This window comes from Nothoprocta perdicaria, unplaced genomic scaffold (assembly GCF_003342845.1).
Source record: "Nothoprocta perdicaria isolate Ctin4 unplaced genomic scaffold, notPer1 scaffold_349, whole genome shotgun sequence".
Lineage (NCBI taxonomy): Eukaryota > Metazoa > Chordata > Aves > Tinamiformes > Tinamidae > Nothoprocta > Nothoprocta perdicaria.
Genome location: NW_020455587.1, coordinates 39,360 through 61,192, shown reverse-complemented (window position 1 = coordinate 61,192; position 21,833 = coordinate 39,360). Strand labels below are relative to the sequence as shown.

Sequence of the window (21,833 nt, the reverse complement as noted above, 5' to 3'; positions counted from 1 at the left end):
CCCGGTGCTCGCCGCCGTGCGGGGCCCGGCCCAGGAGCGGAGCGGAGCGGGGAGGCCGGGCGGGCGCGGGGAGGTGGAGGCGGCGCCGCCGCTGGCTGCGCTGCCCCCGGCTGCGGTCACCGCGAGCGGCGCCGCTGCCGCCGGGAACGCGCTCCGAGGGGCCCTGGAGCAGGGACTGGCCTAGGGGCCGAGGGAAGAGAGCAGTAAAGCAGTCGTGGCTGAAAGAGGCTGTGATTGCTAAAGATCAGAGCGACCATACAGGGCTGGAGCTTAGCCTGCAGGGAGCTTGCGAAAGTACAAAAGTAAACGGAGGACAAATAGATTAGGGAATGGCTCAGTTTGCCATATAAAAACACGAGGTGKTCAGCAGCAGTGGTGGCTGCTGAAAGGAAGCAGGGAAGAGGTGTAAATGGTGAGCCAGAAAGAAAAGAAAAACAACAAAATCAGCCCACAGGTTATTTAGGTTACAGCGTTAAAAGGTCTTTTTTTTTTTCCTTTGGTTTGTTTTAATTTCACTTATGCCTTGCTTGAAACAGTTTATTTAATTTGGATATCCTTTCGATCTTTGCTTTCGTAACTTCTGAGCAAGCAAACATTGTTCCTAGCYCTGACACAAGGGATCTGGTATCCAGAGCTGCCTGTCCTCCCACACTGCGACTGCAGGACAGTCACGTTTGATAGGAGCTCCTTCTAGAACCCCTTTCTAGAGGGGCTGCCAAGCTCTTCAAGGACCTTTGCATTGAACCAGAGCAGTTCCTGATCCTGCCCAATGGATCTCTTTTCCACACTGCCTGTGCCAGGGTAGCGCTGAGCAAGTTTGGGGCTCCCACAATTAGAAAGAGCAGAGTGGAGCCCTCGACCTGCTCCAGGCTGCTCCTTTGCTCTCTGCTGTCTTTACTGGGGATTGTGCCAAGCCTTAGCTGGCAGGCAGAGTTGGAAGAGGCTGTTACCTGATGCATGCAAGTTGATCCAACCTGTTTTTGATTCAAGGAGAGGTTAGTGATGCCTCTGCACGTGAGGTAGGTGGGTGTCTGTGTAACCTTTGTGGAAGGGGTGGTGACACACAGCTGGTAACATTGGCCTTTTCAGCTTGTGCTGCTGAGGAACCTCTGGCTGATATCTTCTTCACTAGAGTTTCAGCTGGTACTGTTCCCTGTTTGGTGGTTGTTGTTGAATTCCCTCCCTGTGCTGCCCAGGAACTCATTTTTCCCCCCRCCACAGTCACTGTCCAGCTCCCAGGTTTGGTGTTAGTGACTGTGGCCCCTTTCAGCCTCCCTGTTTCCCTCCTGYAGAGGGGCAGTGTCCGTGGCCATGCTCTTCCTCCTCCTCCCTGCTCTGGCACTGTGAGCCCCCTCGTGCCAGCCGGGGCCCATCTGGAGATCTTCAGCAAGGCCCTTCTCCCTGGCTGCGTGATGCACTGGCTGCCTTTGATGCTGTGGCAGTGCCACAGGAGCCACGTGCCTTCCCTTCTCATGCATTCACCTCTCTAGTTCCCTTGCAAGGTCCCTTGAAATTTTTCATTTCCTTGAGACTGTGTTTATGGGTTTTGTCTGAAATATCCTCTTTTGTTTTTAGTTATTTTTCTCTGCTGCACRTAATCTCAGGATATCATTATCCAAACCCAGAATTTCATCTGCTGTGCCTTTGCAGGTGACTTACTGATCTGTATTTGCCCTTCACACCTGACACATGCTGTCCCAAACAAAAGGGCCTGGTTGATATATGATGTCTCTGAGGTGTCACAGATGACAGTATGATCATAGATGCTCACTGAAAGCTCAGTGTGGTAAAAACACATCCACATCTCCCTACGGGCCTTGTGCCCATATCTCCAGCACCATTTGTCAGTTGGAATTTTCCCTGCTGGCATGTTGGATCTTGCTGGTTATTTCTGTGTAGGTGCTCCCTAATGCAGCTTACCCCGTTAGGCCTGCAGCTCAAATGCTCGTCTTGCTTCTCAACGTATGATGTTTTGTCTTAGTCCTGCCCCCTCAGGAGGTTTCTTTGACCACCTCTCTTTATGCTGTGTGTTCTGGTGGCTGCTGGCAATATTGCCATAGGTTGCGGTTTGGTAGGGAGTGTTAGAGGACAAAACTTGGTGTTGCAATAGAGGGATGGTGTGTGACAAGTGAACTATAGCTGTGTAGTCACCAGGCCTCTGCTGCTGAGTTTTGTGAATGTGTTTATCTATGTATATATGCGTTTATCTGTATATACTGTATATAAAGGGGTGTGTAAATGTGTGTGTGTATATATATATGTATATATACTGTGCTTGCATAAGTGTATCGTTGCTTTGATGCTGAGGTTTTGGGTATGTGATCATATAAGCCAGTGATCTGCTAGCCCACAAGCAAGGGTCATGTGAAGTCACACAAATGCCAGAAGAATTTAAAACATTATCTTACATTAGAGGTTCAATAACAAGTTACAGATGTAACTAGAGACTATGGAAAGAGCCATTGTAGCTGGTCTGTTAGTTGTCACCAGTGATATGCTAAAGATCTGGCACTTCTTAAAACACTTGAGAAATACTGGTCATCCCTGCTGTTTATTATTCCTGTACTGTCAGAAATTTGGTCCCTATAAAAACCATGCTTAAATATGTGCATCACAGATGTTACTGGCTGTATCATGTCTGTCTTTTTAAAGCTTGACTAAGACTTCATTTCTGAAGATGTACCTAAACAGACACAGTTACTTTATCCCAAGCTGAAAATTACAACATTTTAGTATGTTAAATACCCTTTGAATTGGCCTGTGACATTCAGCTCATACTGCAGCATCTCTCTCTTGCATTGCTTTCACTTGTGGTACAGAAAAATCAATCTGCCATGCAGTGGTTTGCAAGTGCTCCATACTGATTAAAATTTTGAAATTTTGTCATAGATCAGCAGAAATCCCTTTAGTTTATGAGAGCTAAGCCTTAAATATCAAACTTATTCTGAGTGGCTAGCTGTTAAAAATAGTCATTTATTTATTAAAAAAAAGAAAAAAAAAAGGTAGGTACTCTGACTGGCACTATAAGAGATGGCTTTAGAGAAAAAAAAAAAAGAAAAAAAAATCAATGATAATACTTTGCATGAATCATTAATCATGACTCATGATCAGCAGACAGTGGTGTCCAATTTGTTTTCTAATCCCTCACTTGCTGATGCTCTTTATTACCATAGTGATAATATTGGAGAGGTTAGTACATGTAACCACACAGTTAAAAATGACAGACGCTTTCTTTTTTTTTTTTTTTTTCCTTGGAATAAAATTTTCATATCTTAAGTCTCTTTTGCTCTGTAGATTTTTTTTTTTAATTTATTTAATATGTAAAACCTAAGTAGGATAAAAATGATAGAACAAGAATAATTTGGCAGGGTATTAGGTCAACAGAACAGATTTTTTGCTTTTGAGCCAATCCTGGGGTGTCTAGACAATTAAATCAAGTCTGTCTTATGAAGCCTGGGGARGTTTTGTATTCGTTGAAAATTAGCAACTAATTGCTCTGTGTCAAATCCAGCCGAGTGCAGGAGGGCCCTGTGCAATCTTACCTTCTACTGCTGTGCTGTACTTTGCAGAGAGAGCCTCCACTGCCCACGTTTGCAGCTATTATTTTTCCCTGAGCAAAAATGAATGGCTGCACAGAAGATTTTGCTGCATGAATGTGTGTTGGGGAATGACTAGGGCAGTTTTAAGATGCTCTGGATGCCATGGTAAATAGCAATATACCAATATTATGTAGCTGTATGGAAGGCAAGTGCCACGTTCAATATAGAATACTGTTGTACACATTTCCTCCTTTGGAAAGCTATAGAGGTTCTGGTGTTCTGTGTTTAAGCAAGATTAATTTGAAGTGGAGCAAGAGCTACTAGCCTGATTGAGAAAGGCTTATATCTACCAGCTCTGAGACAATCTAAATAATTTTAAGATGTACTAGTGGSATTATGAAACAAGGAAGTGCCCTCTATATAGAAATGACTTTTGATTCTGTCTTCTCAAGGATTTCTCTTCAGAATGGTCTTATGTGATAGTTTCTTATATTTAAAGTAAATAAATAAAAAGGAGACCCTGATAATTTTGGGTTTTCTCTCTCTCTCTATACTTAATAATTTTTGGAAAAATAGTGCAGAGTGAGCTGGTGTAGTGGAAAAGATCATTGTCTTATGACAATTTTTGACCCTCCTTGTTTTGCCCCCAAATACTTTTGCATAATTTTTACAAGACAAGTTTTAAAGCTATATTAATTTTTGGCTTAACTATCCAAAGCACTGCTTAAAACTCCTCTTTAATCTTGTGAGAGTTAATTTAAGAATTTTGGAAATTCTGTCTGTGGTGATCAGGTTCCTCTGTAGGTTTCTSTAGTTGCCTCACCTCGATGTTACTTTCCGCTGTCCTGTTGCTGTCATTGTGGGAGGACTGAAATGGATCTCAAAGGACAATCTCTGAGGATTTTCTTTTTTTCTCACTTTTCTTTCCAGAAATGGCAACTTGTCTATGGAAAAACTTACTTCAGACTACAAAAGAAAGAATAATACAACAACAAAGGGCATCACTATATGACTCTGCTCATGGGTATCGAGAAGAACTGATAAAGAAGAAACTTCAGCAATTTGCTGGGGGATCCATCAACCTTTCCAAAGAAGAGGATGGTATTGGAATCCTGACCTTGAACAACCCAAGGCTAATGAATGCCTTCACAGGTATTCTGGGGGGTGCTCTTTTCCTCATGTGCAGATTTTATTTTGTTTTGTTTTATTTCCTCTTCAGTTAGCTATTCTAGCATTTTGCCCCAGCAAAATTAAAAGCTGTGCTTTAGTTAACAGAAGAAATGTTTGGCTTGCAGTCAGAAGTGCAGGTGTGTCCACTGCTCTGCACTGTGGTAGTTTTGCAGTAGGCATCATGAGAATGTCAGTTCTCAATGACACAAGGACTTTCTGACAGAAATGTCTGTCCCTTTTTTTTCAGTCCTCACACAGTTCTGCTGCTCTGCTCTTTCAGATTTATTTCTTATTTCTTTTTGTCTTTGCTGCTGTGGAAATACAGAGTATTTTTAGGAGAGTGGGTAGGTATCATCTTAACTTTGTAGGTGGTRTTTTGCATTGTTCTTTACCTAATGTCTTTCCTGCAACTTAAGCTTTGCTAATTCAGTCTTTTCYTGCCACCCAAACTGTCCTCATTTCTTTTTTTCCATTATTTGTCTTATATCTTAAATGTCAGTGACAGTTAAAAGATTAGATGAGCTGGGTGTTTTCTGCTGTTGCAGATCAGGAATCTTCCCAGTAATATACTTTTACACTGGGCAATGCTTGGTTATCAAAAATCACATGCCACTTTTCATTAATCTTGTATTGGGACAGGTTTTTCATCTCCAAGACAGTTATGTCTGCTCTGTCTCTGTCTGAAATACTTCAATTTAAATCATTCTGTGCAGACATAAATGACAAAGGCTCGTGGTCTGCCCCTTCCCAAGCTAGAGGTTTTCACGAGCCATTATCCCATGAATGTTTTATCTCTTAATATTTTGAAATGGATACATTTGTGTCATCTTGTTCCTTCGYTGTTCTGTTTTCCTGCCCAGTTCTCACTGTTCCTTTACTGTTAGCAAATATATTTGCAGCCCACTAGAAAAGCACAGAACTGTTTACATGGAGAATGTCAATCTACTCCTTCTATTACTGATAGTTAGCTGCAAGGAAGAGATCCTAACAGAAGAACAGAATTTGTGGTAATTCACCCAAATGTCGCTATAGTTTCCCTTTTGTTCCCATTTTAAAAGCTTATCTGCAAAATTATTACCTAATTCGTAAACTTGAAGAGTTGTAGCTAGAAGATGTTATGATGAGGATTATCTTTAAAAATGTCTCCCTGTCAGCATGTACATTATTATGTAATCCTGATTATGTCATTGCATGTTCCTTTTCTGCGACTCTGATCTTATTTTTGACTCAGAATAGATCTTTGCAAAGGATAGTCTGTGGACTTGCATGTTTATGACTTCTTTATTGTGGAAATTGAGAGGGCCATGAGAAATGAGAAGTAATAGCAGAAAGGGAACAGTAAAGCCCAGTCTGTTATGGAGATCAGATGTAATTTAAGTCGAATGGCTTAAATTGAACTTTCCTAGAGCCTTGCAACTATGTTCTTCATTTTTTGTGGGTGCTTAGCAGGAGGCTCTCAGGACTGACTCATAGAAGTGCTGAGCAGGCCCAGCTGCTGTGTAGCTCACTGGAGCCTGGGCTTCCAATGTGCTAAGTGCCATATGTTAATGTACTGAAGTCCTGCCACACGAAGCTTAAATTGCAAATCCCAGATTGGCTGGATGTCTTCTTTAACTCAGCTAGTGGTCTGAAATGGTCTCCTCCCTCCTCACAAGAGTGCTGTGAAAATAGGTTATGAGTGTATTTGAATTACTTAGTTATTGCAACTAATAGAGRCTCCAAGAAAATGAGAAAATTAAGACTTCTGTCTTTGCTGTGGACCCCGATTGGCATATAGCAAATGAGGCATATGGCCAAGCACTTCTGTTTTAAGATAATGTATAGAGCCCTATGGAGAGAGTACTCCATTTTACTACAAGACASCCATGAAACTTACTGGGCCAACGTTGCTGTGGCAGCGAGGTTACTGCTCCTTTCTGCTGTATGCCTCTGACAGAGATTTTTATTGCTGTGGCAGGGAGGGTAGAAGCAAAACCATGCTGGTCCCTTGGCCGCTGCAGCTGGTGAGAYGGGATTTTGATTCAGACTGTATTTAATTTCAGTGTAAAGTTCCTCTCTCTGAACTGCAGTTGGAAAGGGATGGGTTGTGCAGCCCCAGCTTTACCTGAGCAGGACCTGTTGCCTTCATCTGCCGGAGACTATAAACACCCCACTTCAAAGAAATTCTGTTGATTCCGGGTCTCAGGCCTGAATACTGGCAGATGTGAAATTATGTATAAATATAGGCTTCCCTTAGAAAACTCTAAGACATCATTAAACTGTTGACAAAAAATCCTATTTACAAGGTATTTACTTTACACAGCAGCTTTTTATCTCAAAGGAATTATGTTTGTTCTAAGCTGAACTCGTGGACTCATGGACTGAAAGCAGGACAAAATTGTTAGCAAATTGGTAATGGGCGATTTGGAGCTTGTTAGGCCTTTTTTGCTCCTCTTAATTGGAATCTGATAGCCRCCTGTTTGAAATGGTCTCTCTGGAAACAAATGCTAACAGGGTCAGTTTTAGCATGGTGGAGCCAATTTCAGCAGCCTAACCTCTTACTGATCTAAAGCTGCACTTAATTTAAAAGCAAGTGGGCCATCCTGCAGAAACTACATAACAKTAGTGATAGTTTTGTTGTCTAAAATTGACTTTAAAATGCTTATTCTTCAACTGTAAGGAAAAGGCAAACATTGTTATTTTGGGTAATTTAGTGTTGTGAAGAGCATGATCTTACTTACTGGTGTCAAATACTGAAAGTCTGAGACAGACAAAAGGAGACTCTGCTTTAGTGGTATGCTCTGATCATTTTATCAATCCTCACAGACTCTGTCTGTGGGTAAGATGTTAGTTTGGTGGCRTCACTGCAGTCCATAATGTGAGGGATCCTCCTTCTTTTGGTAGGGGACAGGGGTTCCTAGGACTGCTGCTCCTTGCCGTTGCATGCAGCTGGCTCATACAGTTCCCTTTCATAAACTCCAATTCAGCTAATTAGATTTTTGGCTTCTGTAATAGTTTTGCAGAAAGACTGTTGAGTACCTCTCCGCTGATTATTAAAAGCATTGCAGACAGGGGTTGCACTGTATCTTGCTTGTGGCACAGCTTCAGTGCTGGCCCAAATACTTCTCTCACGTGGAAACATTGGAAGTACAGGCAAAGTGAAATCCATGGGGGTGAGCCACACATTTAAGGAATGGCATAGGCAGCAAAGTCATTGTCAAATATACTTGCAAGCTGGGGAGACCTTGCAAGACCCAAAGAAGTCTCTTCTAGGCCTTGTTCTGCTCAGTGTTTTCATTCATGACTTGGAAGATGGAATAGGAAGGAAGTGGCCTGCTGAAACTGTCAAGTGAGCACRGACTGGGAGAACTTGTGGGGAGTTTGTGCTTTGGAGCAGAGCAATGAAAATCAAAATGATCTTGATCAACTGCTAAAAGAGCTCAAGATCAACAAAGTGAAATTCAGTGAAAGCACTGCTATGYGTCAAACATAAGGAAAAATGATCAAATTTTAAGTACGAAGTGGAAAGGAACTGGTAGCAGTATTCCTGAGGTTTGTTAGAGATGTATAGTCCAGAAAAAAAGTATCATTTTGATTATACAGTATGTAATGTCCCTTAATTCTTGCCCTCCTCAGGATTAATGTCAAAACATGCTCCTTTGGTGGCTGAGAGCAAGACTAAGGTGCAAGTGCTTTGTGAAACATTCACTTGTGGCCTGGCATTAGTCTTCACAAGGGCCTGCAAAATAAAATAAAACAAAACAAGCAGGAACGAAAATGAAACCCCCCACACCTCAACAGGTGGGGGTGGATATGAGGACATGATTTTAGGGCAGAAAAAGCTCTGTGCATGCAGGAGTGGGGCCAAAAAGCAGCAGTTGTTGAAGAAAAGCAAAGAGCTGTTGAGGCTAAAGCACATTTGTATTGTAAGCAAGTAGGACTGTGTAAATTATAATCGAAGGAAGATAAAGCTGAGAGTGAGATCAGCCTGTATGTAGGCTGCTTTTTGAAACTACTTTCTGTAAGTGCTTTGTCTTAAGAGTGTATCTAAAAGTGAGTCAYAGGCACTGAAAGAGAAAAGGCTTTGACTTAGTATTGGGTAAGCTCAATCGGTGAGGGATCTAAGACTAGCTCCAGTAAAGGGGGGTTTCTGGAATTCCAATTCAGAAAGGGTAAGGCTGCGACTGAAACCACTGTTGGTTGTTGTTAGAAAGACCACTCAGGGAGACCAAAAAAGCAACTTTTTTGATGGAGACTGGAAAAGCACCTACTCAGTGGGTGCTATTTGGTTAAACTAATGTGGAATATATTAAAAAAAAGGATCTTTTGGAAGGGGGAAGATTGCCTTGCTGAGGAGTGAATTCCTGGTGTAGGTGAATATTCTCASCTCTCCATTATCAAAGAAAAAAAAAGAAGAATCATGTGGATATGATAACCGGCATGTGATTATTGTCTGTGCTTTGCCAACTCTTTGGGTGTGATGAAATGAAGGTAACATGAAGGTGGTCATAAGATGGATAGACCTGTCCATGAGCAGGTACCTACAAGCTCACAAGACATGAATACCCACAATTGCAAACAAAAATGAAACAGCTGGAGTTTATGCTGGATACCTTGCACACTTTCTTTTTGTGAGTGTAGCACAGACTGCAGAATATTTTTCAGAATTCTGGGAAGTCCATCTATTACAGTGCTTGTAGGGGGGAATTTAGATGATGCTGTCTTGTATATTTAAGCCCATAATTTACCACTGATAACTTGTTTTTGGTAGTRAAAAATGTAATACATGATGTTGATAATCACGTCCTCTAAAAAATTTTCTTCTCTCCTTTCTGACAGGCACGATGATGATAGAGCTCCAGGAGAAGGTAACTGAATTGGAAAACTGGAAGGATGGCAAAGGCCTTATCGTCCGCGGTGCAGGAAACACTTTTTGTTCAGGATCCGATTTGAATGCTGTCAAAGCAATATCCAACTCTGAGGCAAGTAGTGATGCAAATTACGTTTTTGGAGAAAAATGAGTTCTGTGATATTCTGAGATCTCCTTCACATGGAGGTGTTTAACTGTGCTTGTGCTGCAGTTAGACATGCAAGTCATGGAATGAMGATTTTCATGGTTGGAAAAATCCTGGCAGCCCCTCTAAGTAACAACTTAAGTGGTGTTATAAATGATTCATAGCCTTGAATTAGTGCATTGCRTAGTCTTTTTAGCCTGCTGTTTAAGAGCGTCATTTCAGTTTCTTGGGATTATATGGTGCATTTGCATGTAAAATAACCTTTGTTTCAGTAGTTAGACCTTTAAAAGCAGATGCAAGAAATCATTCCTTATGTATGCTGAAGTCAAAAACAAATTTAGGAAGCTACTGTTGCACAAAGATTTCAATTTTGTCAACACTGTGTTTGTAGTTGAATGAAATGTGAGGACAGCTTTGTACTATAGAGCTTTGATCTTATGTCAGATGAGTCATGTGTGCAACTTCGGTGTTGACAGGGTGAGAGAATGAGTAACATGGTACCATTTTTTTGTTGTTGCTTTTGTGGTGTTTCTTTTTGTTTTGTTTTTATGATACCACCTTGTTTTGGCTGCTTTTACAAATGCTATCATTCTTTCTGTGAGTTAGTATATGGTTCCTTCCAGTAAGTGAAGGGCGTTATCAACTGTGCTAGTCCATCCTGATTTGCAGTTACAGTAGCAGACGTCCAGCTGCTGATTTGTGCATTTGTGCTCATTTCAATTTTGAAGATTTTTGTCAATACAAACTAATTTTAATTGAGCATTTTGGTAAGAACACAAATTCAAAAACTGATTAATCTAGTACCTCTTCAGTGATGAGTTGTCTTTGACGATGGAACTTAACATCTTAAAATACAGGGACTTAAATACTTTGACCTCATAAATACGATGTTCCAGTTCTTAAAAGTTACAGGAGGCTGTTTCCTGTGTGAAACACCTCAGGAGTGCTTCTACTAAGTATTGAGATAGCATATTTTATTGACATAAAGAAAAGAAAAATAATTGCAGACAAGTCTAGATTTCAAAAAAACCTACCTGTTCTCTTAAACTACCCAAGTGAAAACTCCTCAAAAATTGTATTTGAGCTTTTCAGCTTAGTTTAGCATTATAGGAACAGAAAAGAAGCTGCAATCAGACATAGACTGATTGATCTTTTTTTTTTTCCTGATCTGTGGTCTTAAGCTTTCCTTAAAATTCTGAAGTTGGTAATTTTCAAGTTATTCTGTTTTCATATAGGCTATGTTGGACATTTAGACAGATTTTGTGTATATGTCTAAGGAAACTTCTTGGAGCCACTGCAGTGGGAGAGAGCGTTGACCTGAGGATTAGGATCAGTAACAGATGTAGCAGGCAAAATGAAACCTGTAGGTTTTGATTACAGCTTTGTTAAAAATTGTGTGCAAAGAACCTAGATCTCATACTAATACCGAAATGCAAGAGTGAGAGTCACAAGAAATGCTCCAGGAAGAACTGGACCTGGTTGCTTTCTGGTCCCTTGGCAGAGTTCAAACTATTTATCCCAAAGTGAGAATTTACGTGTAATGGCAAACCCTGGATCATTTCTTTGATAGGGTTTAATAGTTGTTATTAATTAGAACTTCAGTAGAGTAAAGAATAGAATTTATTTTACTCCAGAGTTGCAGTATTCTGCTCTGTAACGTGCTGCAGGTGAGTGAATGTTGTCTGGATTCAGGTAAGGTTTTCAGTGCGGGGGGTCCCGTGAGGCAGAAAGGGGTGAGATTTGTGCCTGAACCAGTGTGTTTTTTCCTTTYATTTTTGAAGGGCTGCTTTCGCTCATTTCTTCTGTCAATGACCCCTTTTTTTTTAATCCCCCCTCTGACTGTTCTCTCTGTGCTTCGGGGGGTGAGATGCCTGTCATGCTTTGCCTTTGCCTGGTGGGCAGGAAAGGCAGGTTGATGGCCAAGGATACTGAAGGATTTTCATGCCCTCTAGTGGCTCCTCCTCCTCCTCCTCCTCCTCTTCAAGTGTTGGCTTGTGCCTGGCCTGAGAACAAGCCAACTTGCAGAAGGCAAATTAAGAGTGAAATTGAGCATAAATAACTAAATGTGCCCCTGTAACCCTGCTTCCCAGGCACAGTAACCACGCTCTGGAATGAAACTCCGACCACCAACCTAACCAGAAAGTGAGGGGGCCCTTGAAAGAATGGCAAAGAGGAACGAAGGAGAGGTTTTGCTTTCCTTGATCCCTGGATCCCCTGTCAGCCTATGGCAGTGACTCCAGGCAGTGTCAGTGGCCTCGTGTGCAGTGGGAGCTGCTGGGTGGAGCTGCTCTYGGTGCCAGGGAACCCGGGTGCTCTGGCAGCAGAGGAGCCGCCGCAGGGGCTGGCCGCGCGGCCTCGCGTGGAAGCCACTCCTTCCCTCCCCACCTCCGCCCAAGCTCTTAATCTTTCCTTCCATACGCAGCGCCTATGGAAACCTGGATTTTGCCTCCCTTTCTCCAYGTTAGCTTCCTTCATACTCCACAGACAGCACTATAGAAAAATGTGATTATTCCACTGGACTCCAGTGACCACCTCTTGCTCAGATAAAATACTCTAGCAGCCTTATTTTTCTTATCAGGAAGGCTTGAAGTATGTGTTGTCCAGGACTCAAGTAATTGCACTTATTTTTTATTTCAGGGCAGTTTTTATCCTGCGCAGTCATTTTTCCATGTGATGCCGGCTAATCTTCCTACCACCCGAGAGTAGGAAGACCTTTATTTCTGTCCGCTCGCTCATAACTGCATTTATCAAGCTGATCCGTTCCGGTGTTGATCTGCAATTACCGGTTGGAGTTTGGTGGGAATTGAAGTGCCCGTTTTGAATGCAGGGCCCGTGCCGTGCTGGGCGACTGCAGGTTTTATCTGCGGAGCGCGGCGGCTCCGGCTGCCTCCTGACGGCTCCGGCACGAGAGCTGTGCGGGGCCCCATCGCAGCGCTGGTCCTGGTTGCCCCTTTCCCGGGGGGTTTCAGCTTTTCTGATTCCGAAATATTGAAACGGTTGTTACGGAGGACTTGATCCTTCTTCAGTTTAGAACAGAAATACTTCAGCTGATTTAAATAGATGTAGGACGTGGATATAGTGCTAAATAAAAAGGCTCCCTTTGTAAACCTTATAATAATTAGTGGAATTTTCCCACGGTCCTTCATTGTTAGGAAGCCGAATGAGTTCCCGGGTGCCTGAGAGGGCCTTGCCACGCGCCGCGGCGCTGCTCCGGGCAGGATGGCRCTTGGGAAAGCAGGAGGCTGGAGTCTTGCTCATTTCAAGGCCTACTCCAGACTTAACTGTTGGAGGAGCTCAGGAAAAACTCATTAAGCTTCTTCATTTGCTGTTAGATGAGTCAGAAGCTTTTAATTAAGGCAAATTTATTATCTTACTGACCCCTGCCCTTGAAGTTGGGTATTAAAAATCAGTAAATATCAGTAGAGAGATGTGTGTTTGTAGTTCCCCCTCATAATTTTCTGTTTGGAAAGACAAAGTGAAATTGCTTTCTATTGCTTTTTACTTCCACTGTGTCCAAGCATTATTTTATTTTTAAATCTGAACTAAATGCCACGTGGGCAGTTAAATGCATGCATGGTCATGCATGGTCAAACTGCACGATTCATGTGTCTTTGCTCCTGGCCAATGCTGGATGCCAGAAGAGTGTAAAAACAAGTAAGGCAGATCGTGATTTTTCTTGAGAACATTCTCTTAGCCTTCAGCAATTTGTGACTCAGATTTCTGGAGCTAAAGATGTTACCTTGAATTTAATAACCTGTTACAGATTTTTTTTTTCTGTCACAAGTTTAATCTAATTGTTCTTGAATCCATGTATTATTTAAGAGGTTGCAATACCGTGCTGTAAAGTGTTTCACAGTTTAATGACATGCTGCGGGAAGAAATACATTTGCTTTTGAACCTGGCAGATACTGATTTTGTTTGAAGCTCTGTAGTTCTTGTCTTGGAAATGAAGGGAAGGATTGTTCCTTATTCACTATTGTTTGCAAGCTGAACGTTGCGAGCTGATGTAGACAAAAACAAGGAGAGAAATAAGACTGTCTTTTAGATTAAATGCCACAAGAGTGAAACAACAAAAAAACTGTAGTTGAGCTTTTTTCTTTTCTTTTTTTTTTTTTGTAGATTTTGAGCAGTAAATGTGTGCAGCAAAATATAGTCTCATATTTTAAATGGAGTATTATGGGTATTTATGTGGGAGGAGAGCTAAGGGGAACTTAAGAAGAAAGGATGTGCAATTTCATATCTTGGGAACTTGGTATTTTTTGAATGTTTTTTAACACTTTGGCAATTATATCATAATGGCTGAACTAAAACTGAGATTAGAAAATATGGGTTGGGCTCCGATTTTGACCTGCCTTTTCTGGKCTTGTATTAATGTGTCCTGAGGTTGGACTGGGCTTCAGGAAACACTAGGAAAAGAAGGAAAATAAAACCCTTCTGATGGAGTAAATGTAATGAATACTCCTGTCTGCTCTGCTTTTGTATTTAATTGCATGACATTAGGATCACTTAACATTTGGGGATTTTTCTGTCTTTTACAGGATGGGATGAATATGTGCATGTTTATGCAAAATACCTTAACCAGACTTATGAGGTAACATATTTTTCTTTTCCCCTCTTTATGAAATAATTATAAGGATTGGAATATGTTTTGACTAGCTTTCTAAAGAGCTATTTAAAGTTAAATATACAGTTTGATTATGTAAATGTAAATACCAGACCTTGTATTTGCACTTGTGAATCAGGTAGGTATTTGTGGATGTCAGCCAGACTTTAACATTTAACAGTTGTTAGGCTTGCTGGAGATACAAACAGAAAAGGCATCCATAGGTTTATATGTGGAGGGCCAGCAGATCCCAGGAGTTCAGAAAACTTGGTCTCTACAGGTTCTAAATCTGACTTCTGTAACTCTGTGGAAATTAGTAGCTCTCAAATCAAGCAGGGCTGGCTTATGCCGCCTGCACAGGTAACTTTAATATATTTATTTAATCTTGCCACTTCATAAGAGGAATATATTCAATTCTGCCATCTGGTACTTCTCAAAATCATTTTTCCCCTCTCCTTTATATTTAGCTTCCCTTAAGGAATCTCATTTCAATTAAATCCATGTGTGGCAGCTTCTGCCTTTTGTCTRCTTAGGGCTCTTTGAAGATAAATGTGCTGTGTTTCCCGGTGGTGTGTATGAGAAAATGTTATGAGTTAGCCTTGTTCTGTAAAGCTGCCCAGGAGCTTGGAGCCGTAGCCGTAGCTACTGCTTTGTAAGGAATGCTCAGGATCAGAGCTACTCATTTGTATAAGTTGACCTCCATATAATCAAAATTCGCATGCAGGAAAAGAGGAGAAATGAAGATTAAGGCCTTACCTGGGGCGTCTTGTCTGAGACTGCGTCAGCAGCGCCTTGCAGCTGTGATTAGGAGAGCTGCACRGCCCTGGGGAGGGCTTGGTAGCCCTCTGAGGGAGCTGGAGCTCCCTGCGCCTCTGAAGAGGTTCCTCAAGTAGATGAGAAGCAGCGGGCAGTGTTGACACGGGGACCTGGGCCTTCGTGCCCTGTGCTGTAAGGTGTGCTCGAGCTGGTGAGCGCATTTGGGCCATAAGGAATTGGTTGCGGTGAAGGAAAGCAAATGCACGAATGAATTGTGAAGTTGACTTTTGAAGCTGACTTTTGAGTGTAGCTTTGAAGCCAACCATCAACCCCGTGCATTAAATGCATCTTAGTAATAAGAGACAAAACAGCTTCATTGACATGCAAGCGGGCACTGAGGAGTTGTCTTCATTTCCTAGGGAAATTGGCTTATCCTAAATCATTGTTCATTATTATTAATTTYACAATAGCGGTAGGGATTCACAGTATGGTTGAGGTTCAAAGGGACCTCTAGACACCATCTTGTCCAACYGCCCTGCTCAAGCAGGGTCAGCTACTGCACCTTGCTGAGGACTGTGTCTACACAGCTTTTAAATATTCACCCATGAATATTTGGAACGATATTGGAGCCAGTACCAGACCCCCAGGTGCCACTAGCTGCAGGCCTCTCAGCCTTGGTGACGCAGATCCCAGCCCTCAGAGCTCTGCCCTCAAGCCACCATCTTTTCACAAGCTCGTACATGGCCTGATTTGCTGTGCTTTAACTGATGGTGTGCAGTTAAATCTGCAAAAGTGCAGCTGTGTGAATGAGTTAAAACACAGTATGCTGAGATTTTAGCATAGAAATTTTATACATGAATGCTTTTGCTGTTTGTAAAAGATTAGAAGTGTGAATTTTGCTCTCTTGTGTAGATTGCCATTGATCAGTGTTGCCCTAGTCCAAGGGAAAGCTCTCGGAGGAGGAGCAGAGCTTACCACGGCGTGTGATTTCAGGTAAGTTTAGACATTTTAGTTGCTTTCCCATCGAGTCGGTGATTCGATGAGAATAGCGATGAAATGGGGAAAGCTTGAGGTGCCATTCTAAGTAGGAGTCAAGTCCCTGACTTTCGGAGTGTTTGGAACTGGGCCTCTGCTTCATGAACAGACTTCACAGGAAGAATGTTTGGGTTTCCTGATAGTTCCCGATAGAGGGAAGATTAACTGTCAAGTTAGACAGCTTGGACCACTGGGTAAAAACAAGAACAGTGATGCTCTTAAGCAACAATCTAAGTCATTGAAAAAGTGGTTCCAATTTCTCATCACTGAAACATAGGTAGGAGAACTGCAAAACTGTATGGCCCTTTTGTGGCTATCATAAATATATTCAACTCTTCCCTTAAACTCTCTCAGTTTTGGATTTACAGTTTTATGTTTATTGTTTGTAACTTGTTGTTACAATTGCTGTAACAGTTTTTGACACAAGAGTTTGAGAGGCAAAAAAAAAACAAATGAGGATTTGTTCCAGCTTTTTTTTTTTTTTTTTTCTCTCCTGTGCAGGTGCGTGAATTTGCCAGCATGAACTAACCAGGGAAAAACAGAGAGCTTTAATTAAAAAGGCTGAATGCAGAGCAGGAACAGGAAGAAACTAAAACAATAAAGTATCACTTTGTTTAGACAGTTTCTAATAAACAAGCAACTTATAGATGTATCAGGAATAGACAGTGCACTCAGCTTCTCTGAAAATCAAGGTACTTTTAGCTGAGCTTCTGTCTGAGAGGAAGAATTGCAGCCCTTAAGAGGGCCTTAGTGCCTTCAGTGAGAAAGGWGTTGTGTAGAAGGGGCCAAAAATACTTCAATTCAAAAGTAATAATCAAGTAGMATAAACTAGAATTTTACAATGCTGTTCCAGATATCAAGAGCAGACTTTGGGAGAGGAGATGTTATCCACACTGTGTGAGCCACTGAAAATAGTTTGGGYTGCATCTTTGTGGCTGTACAGCCCTTAGTTAACTGGAATCCAGCTCTGCCTGTAGTCTGAGTGCTCTTGCTGATCGAGGTAGTTAGTAAACTTGCAAAGAGACATCTCATTTAAGAGCTGAAGCATTAACAGGAGAGTGTCTCTGGGAGACCTGGTAGATCTTCCTGGCTCTGCGGGCCCGTTGACTGGATCCTCTTATCCCTAGATAGGAGTTTAGGGAATGTGAACATAATGAAAGTCTTTTCACCTTTTAAAATATTTCTCTCTACTTTTACTCCAGCTATGCTGTTGGACTTGCTGTATAATTATAGTCATTGTCAAGTAGCTCTTATTTGCATGAAGGGAGCAGCTGCAGTTCCTCTGATGTGCTGCCATAATTTTCCTGGTAACTGCAGCTGTTGATCCATCTTCCATTGTTTTCTAACATACTCTTCCAGTGCAGCTTAGTAATAGCAATTCAGAAGCACTAAATGGGACTTAATTAACAACYAAAGCAAGATAAAGAAACACATTCTTTACTGCCATTACTCACGAATTAAACAATTTTGATACTGGGGGATAAAATGCTGGTTCTTTTGAAGAGTAGGAGAGGATAATAGTAGAACAGGAGCTGTTCTGAATCACTGGRTAGTAAAAGAGAATGTGAGAGTATACAGGTCAGAGTCTTGTTTCCTTCCTCTAATAAAATGTTTCATCATGATCTTAAATATCTATCTAATACTAAAAATAGGCACAGATAAAATTTTGAATCCACTTCTGTGTTTTTTTGTTTGTTGTTGTTTTTGTTCTTTATTTTCCCACACACRTTCTCTAGTTGCAGAGTAAACTACCTGTGTGCTTGGTACTGAAGAGAAGTATTTTCTCTCTTCTGGTTTGTATTCCATGAACTGCACTGAAGCTTTTTGAGGATTTTGCCTGCAGGAGAACAGCTCACGTGCCTTCTCTGTTGAATGTGCTTTGCCAGCATGATGTACATCCATACTAAAGCAGAGATGTGGACAAATTCATTTTTTAATTTACTGTGATGGTTTTGAGATGTTACTGATATATTTTTCCCATGGCAGTTCTTGCAGCTAAGTGTCCTTTAATCTGCTTTTAACTAGCTCGTTTTTAATTAGATTAGGGGGGCCTTGCCCAAACTCTTGCACTTTTATTGCTGATATAAGGACAATAATGGAATCTTTGGTGATTCCATCTTTGATCTGGAAGATGTGCAATCTGTATCCACTTTATGAATTGCCRCAGCATGATTCCATAAGAAGCACCAATCCGTCTTTTTTAAAAAAAGTTCATAAACACAGAATTGAACAAAATGTCTAGAAAAATGCAAGCTAATTTAMATCCTTTCATGTTCTCATGATGTTMTCATGCTATCGCCTGAGCAGGCAGGATCATCCAGAGCAGGCTTCCCAGGATTGTGTCCTGGGATGGCTACTGGCCATCCCCAAGAATGGAGACTCCACCACCTCTCCGGCCAACCTGTTCCAGTGCTCAGGCACCTTCCCAGTGAAAAAGCTTATCTTTATGTTCATATGGGCCTTCCTTTATTTCTGTGAGTGCCCATTGCCTCTCATCCTGTCACTGGGCATCACTGAAAAGTCTGACCCCATCCTCTCTACATCCACCCTTCAAACACTTGCACATGCTGATGAGTCTTCTCCAAGCTCAGTGCTCTCAGCCTTTCCTCATTCAACACGTGCCCCAGTCCCCCAGTCATCTTAGTAGTCCCTTGGTGGACTCGCTGCAGTAGCTCTTGTGCTGGGGAGCCCAGAGCTGCACCCAGTACTCCAGGTGGGGCCTCAGCAGGGCTGAGCAGAGGGGCAGGGTCCCCTCCCTCGCCCTGCTGGCACTGCTCTGCCCCGTGCAGCTCAGGATGCTGCTGGCCGTCCTGGCCACAAGGACACATTGCTGCCTCACGCTCAGTTTGATGTCCGCCTGGAATGGAGTTTTCAGACTTGTTTTCTGGTAGGATAGTTTGGAAGTTAGTGGTCTSAGACAGAAGATAATACTTCTCGCATTCCAATAACAGGCAGTTATTTTGTCTCAGTTATTCCCATAGAAGTGGGTAGTATAGAACCATATATGTATAAATCTTACTTGGGCAGATGAGATTTGTTTTCTTTTACTACAGCTCTAAGCAGCCTAGACGTTTCTCAGCGTGCTAGCTCTGTATATTCTCTCCAAGCCTGTGAAGGTGGCCAGAGGGTGGATCTTCCCCATGGCAGCGTGCATTGCAGTTCTGCAGGATGCTGCAGCCCTTGCAGGGAAGCACACAAAGGACTGTGGGGCTGGTGCCTTTGCCTCATTCAGTGATCCAGTTCTGCATAACAGCAGAATGAATTACCCGCTCTGAGCTCTTTTGTGCAGGAACTTGAACAATATTTTTATCTTCATAATGCATGAAATTAGAAAAATCAGTGTACAAGTTTGGTTCAGGTATTTGGACTGCACTGTAATGGGTTGTTGGGCACTAAACTGGAAAACAGTTATGTGGCATAGGTTGATGCTGAATCTGTTTGTGCCAGTCGTAGTATCTCTGTAATCTCTGAGCATGGTAGCTGCGGTTGGCTGCCAGCCAGAACTCGCAGCTCTTACTGATGTCTGAACTATCTGCAGGGCTTTTGAAAAATCTCACTGAGGTAGTATCTGCRTATGTCTTCTGGATGCCTCTGCAGCCCTGAAAATGTGACCAAACCTCTCCTATGAGCTGGACCTGTGTTGTTCCTGGGCGCTTTTGTAAAGTCAATCCCCACGTGCCCGTTTTATTGCTACTGCAGTCAAAATAGCCAAAGATTCCCTGCTGCCCTATGAATCTAATCTAACATAAAGGCAGAGGATGAGAGCGCAAAGATCGGAAGTTACCTCCTTATAAAAGGCAGCACTATAGGCGAGAGTATACTTAAAAAAAAAAAAAAAAAAAAAAAAAAAATTAAGCAGTTCTGTTTTTTTCAGGTAGAGCTGATATTGCCCAGTTAAATCAAAAAAGCACCTGTTTTGTTACCCTGGCTTATGCTGAGCAGTATTGTACAAGAACTACCATTAATTTGAAAAGGTATTGTAGCAGGGGTAGAGTCTGGCTTTTAACAAGGGAAGTTTATGCTAATAATACTGTGCTGATATCAAATTGGCCTTACTGTGCTTTGATTATTTTGTCTATTTTGGTGGTAAGTGGTGATGCTTATTACTATGCTTTAAGGCATTTTTGATAAAACACGTAAGAGATGCAACGAATAATGTTGTTGTAGGACAGCAGCTTTTGGTATTATGTGTGTTCTTGTGGTAACTATTCTTAAGTGCACAAAATATGGTTTACACAAAATGACAGRAGCAAAAGAGTATACAATCATTACGTAGGTGCAGGCACATTATGACTGACTTCCCAGCTGTAGATACTCATATGCTTTTATATTAGGTTGCAGATAAGTTGTTGCTCTTAAGGAAAAAAAAATGCCAGGAAAGCATTATTATTTTGCTGTAGRCTGCAGCAAGCTTTCCCGAGATTAGGCTTCAAAAGGCCACACCACAGTGCGCCAGCTTTTTTGGAAATAATCTTGCTGTTTGCAAGGATTTCAGCCTTTACTTTTACCAGAAGGAGCTTTTAGGTAAACAAGATGCTACTGTTGGMAATAAGAGTGCTCAGCACATAATGGCAGAGCAGGATACGTGTGTGTGGGAGAGAATTCCTGTGTTCCTGGGGGCTTGTGAAGCCTGGTCTGAGCAGGCACTTTTAACGAGAGGTCATCTCAAAAAGTCATTCCTTGTTGTCAGATATCAATAGTCAAATCTCAGCCTGGGTTCCCCACAGCTCTAAGTTCTTCTATATTCCATAAATGCCTCATTTATTTTAACTATATACAATTTCCCTCCTTTTGTGTGTGTGTGTGTGTGTATATATATATATATATATATGGTCAGAAAATTTTATTCAAGTGTATTGGCAATTTTAGAATTTCAGTGCTCGGTGCTGTGGCACTTCACGTTTTCAGAGCACTCGAGATTTGTTAGCACAACTTTGTGATTTTCAAAGCACTTGGGTTACAGTTGGTGTCTGCCTTTAGAAAGGCTGTTCTTATTTCTGACCTGGTGTAACTGAAGTCTGGTTAAATAATCACAACCCTGTTAGAAAGGGGACTCGAGCCTATGTTTTTGGACATGTGTTTATGTCTGTTGGCTTTTCTTGATTGCCAGTATTCATTTGCCTTTGAATTTTGCATGTTTACCACCTTCCATGCAGAGGATTTATGCATGGAGACTATAGTTCAAATTTACAACTGTTTGATTTTGCTGGAAATGTAAACAACAACTTCAGAATATGAACTCGAGCTGAACTTTTCTCTCTGAGGTTGCCTTTTCATAAAGGATTTGCTTCAGTCCAGGTTTTTGTGTGGGAGGTCAAACCCTCTTGTCCTTGCTGAATGAGATTGTTTTTTATGAGCACWTAACCTGTGTTTTAGACCACTTCTGTCATGCAAGCTTGTTTTCCTCTGCCGAACACTCCTGTGAGTGGCTGTTTCTCTGCTGTGTAGTAATAAGAAGCAGAGACAGCCCAGATAATAAAGCTAGATGAGAGATTTGGGGGGAAGCAGAGCTGAAACTGCAGGGTTTCTCTGTACCCATGCTGATGAGTCCTGAGACTGCAAGTAGATAATAAATTTGAGGAGCATTTGAGGCTCAAGGAGAGAGAGGTTAGGAAGGGTATGAATGCACTGGAATTGTCCATTCCAYTTGTATCTGTGAAGTGACCTGCCCTCACCTTTAGAAAAACTAATAACAAACGTGCATATATGTATGTATGTGTGTATGCAGGCACATAT

At 41.8% G+C, this 21,833-nt stretch overlaps 1 protein-coding gene across 1 annotated transcript in view; it reads left to right on the top strand.

Moving 5' to 3' along the window:
* The first annotated feature begins 893 nt into the window (after positions 1 to 893).
* The window catches only part of ECHDC1 (ethylmalonyl-CoA decarboxylase 1), a 33,338-nt gene continuing 12,398 nt past the window's right edge, over positions 894 to 21,833 (top strand). Inside the window, exons 1-5 of the mRNA XM_026044059.1 lie at positions 894 to 995; positions 4,470 to 4,691; positions 9,528 to 9,670; positions 14,242 to 14,294; positions 15,975 to 16,055. Coding sequence (XP_025899844.1) covers positions 4,472 to 4,691; positions 9,528 to 9,670; positions 14,242 to 14,294; positions 15,975 to 16,055 — 497 coding nt within the window. The 5' untranslated portion in view covers positions 894 to 995; positions 4,470 to 4,471. The remainder of the gene's footprint in view (positions 996 to 4,469; positions 4,692 to 9,527; positions 9,671 to 14,241; positions 14,295 to 15,974; positions 16,056 to 21,833) is intronic.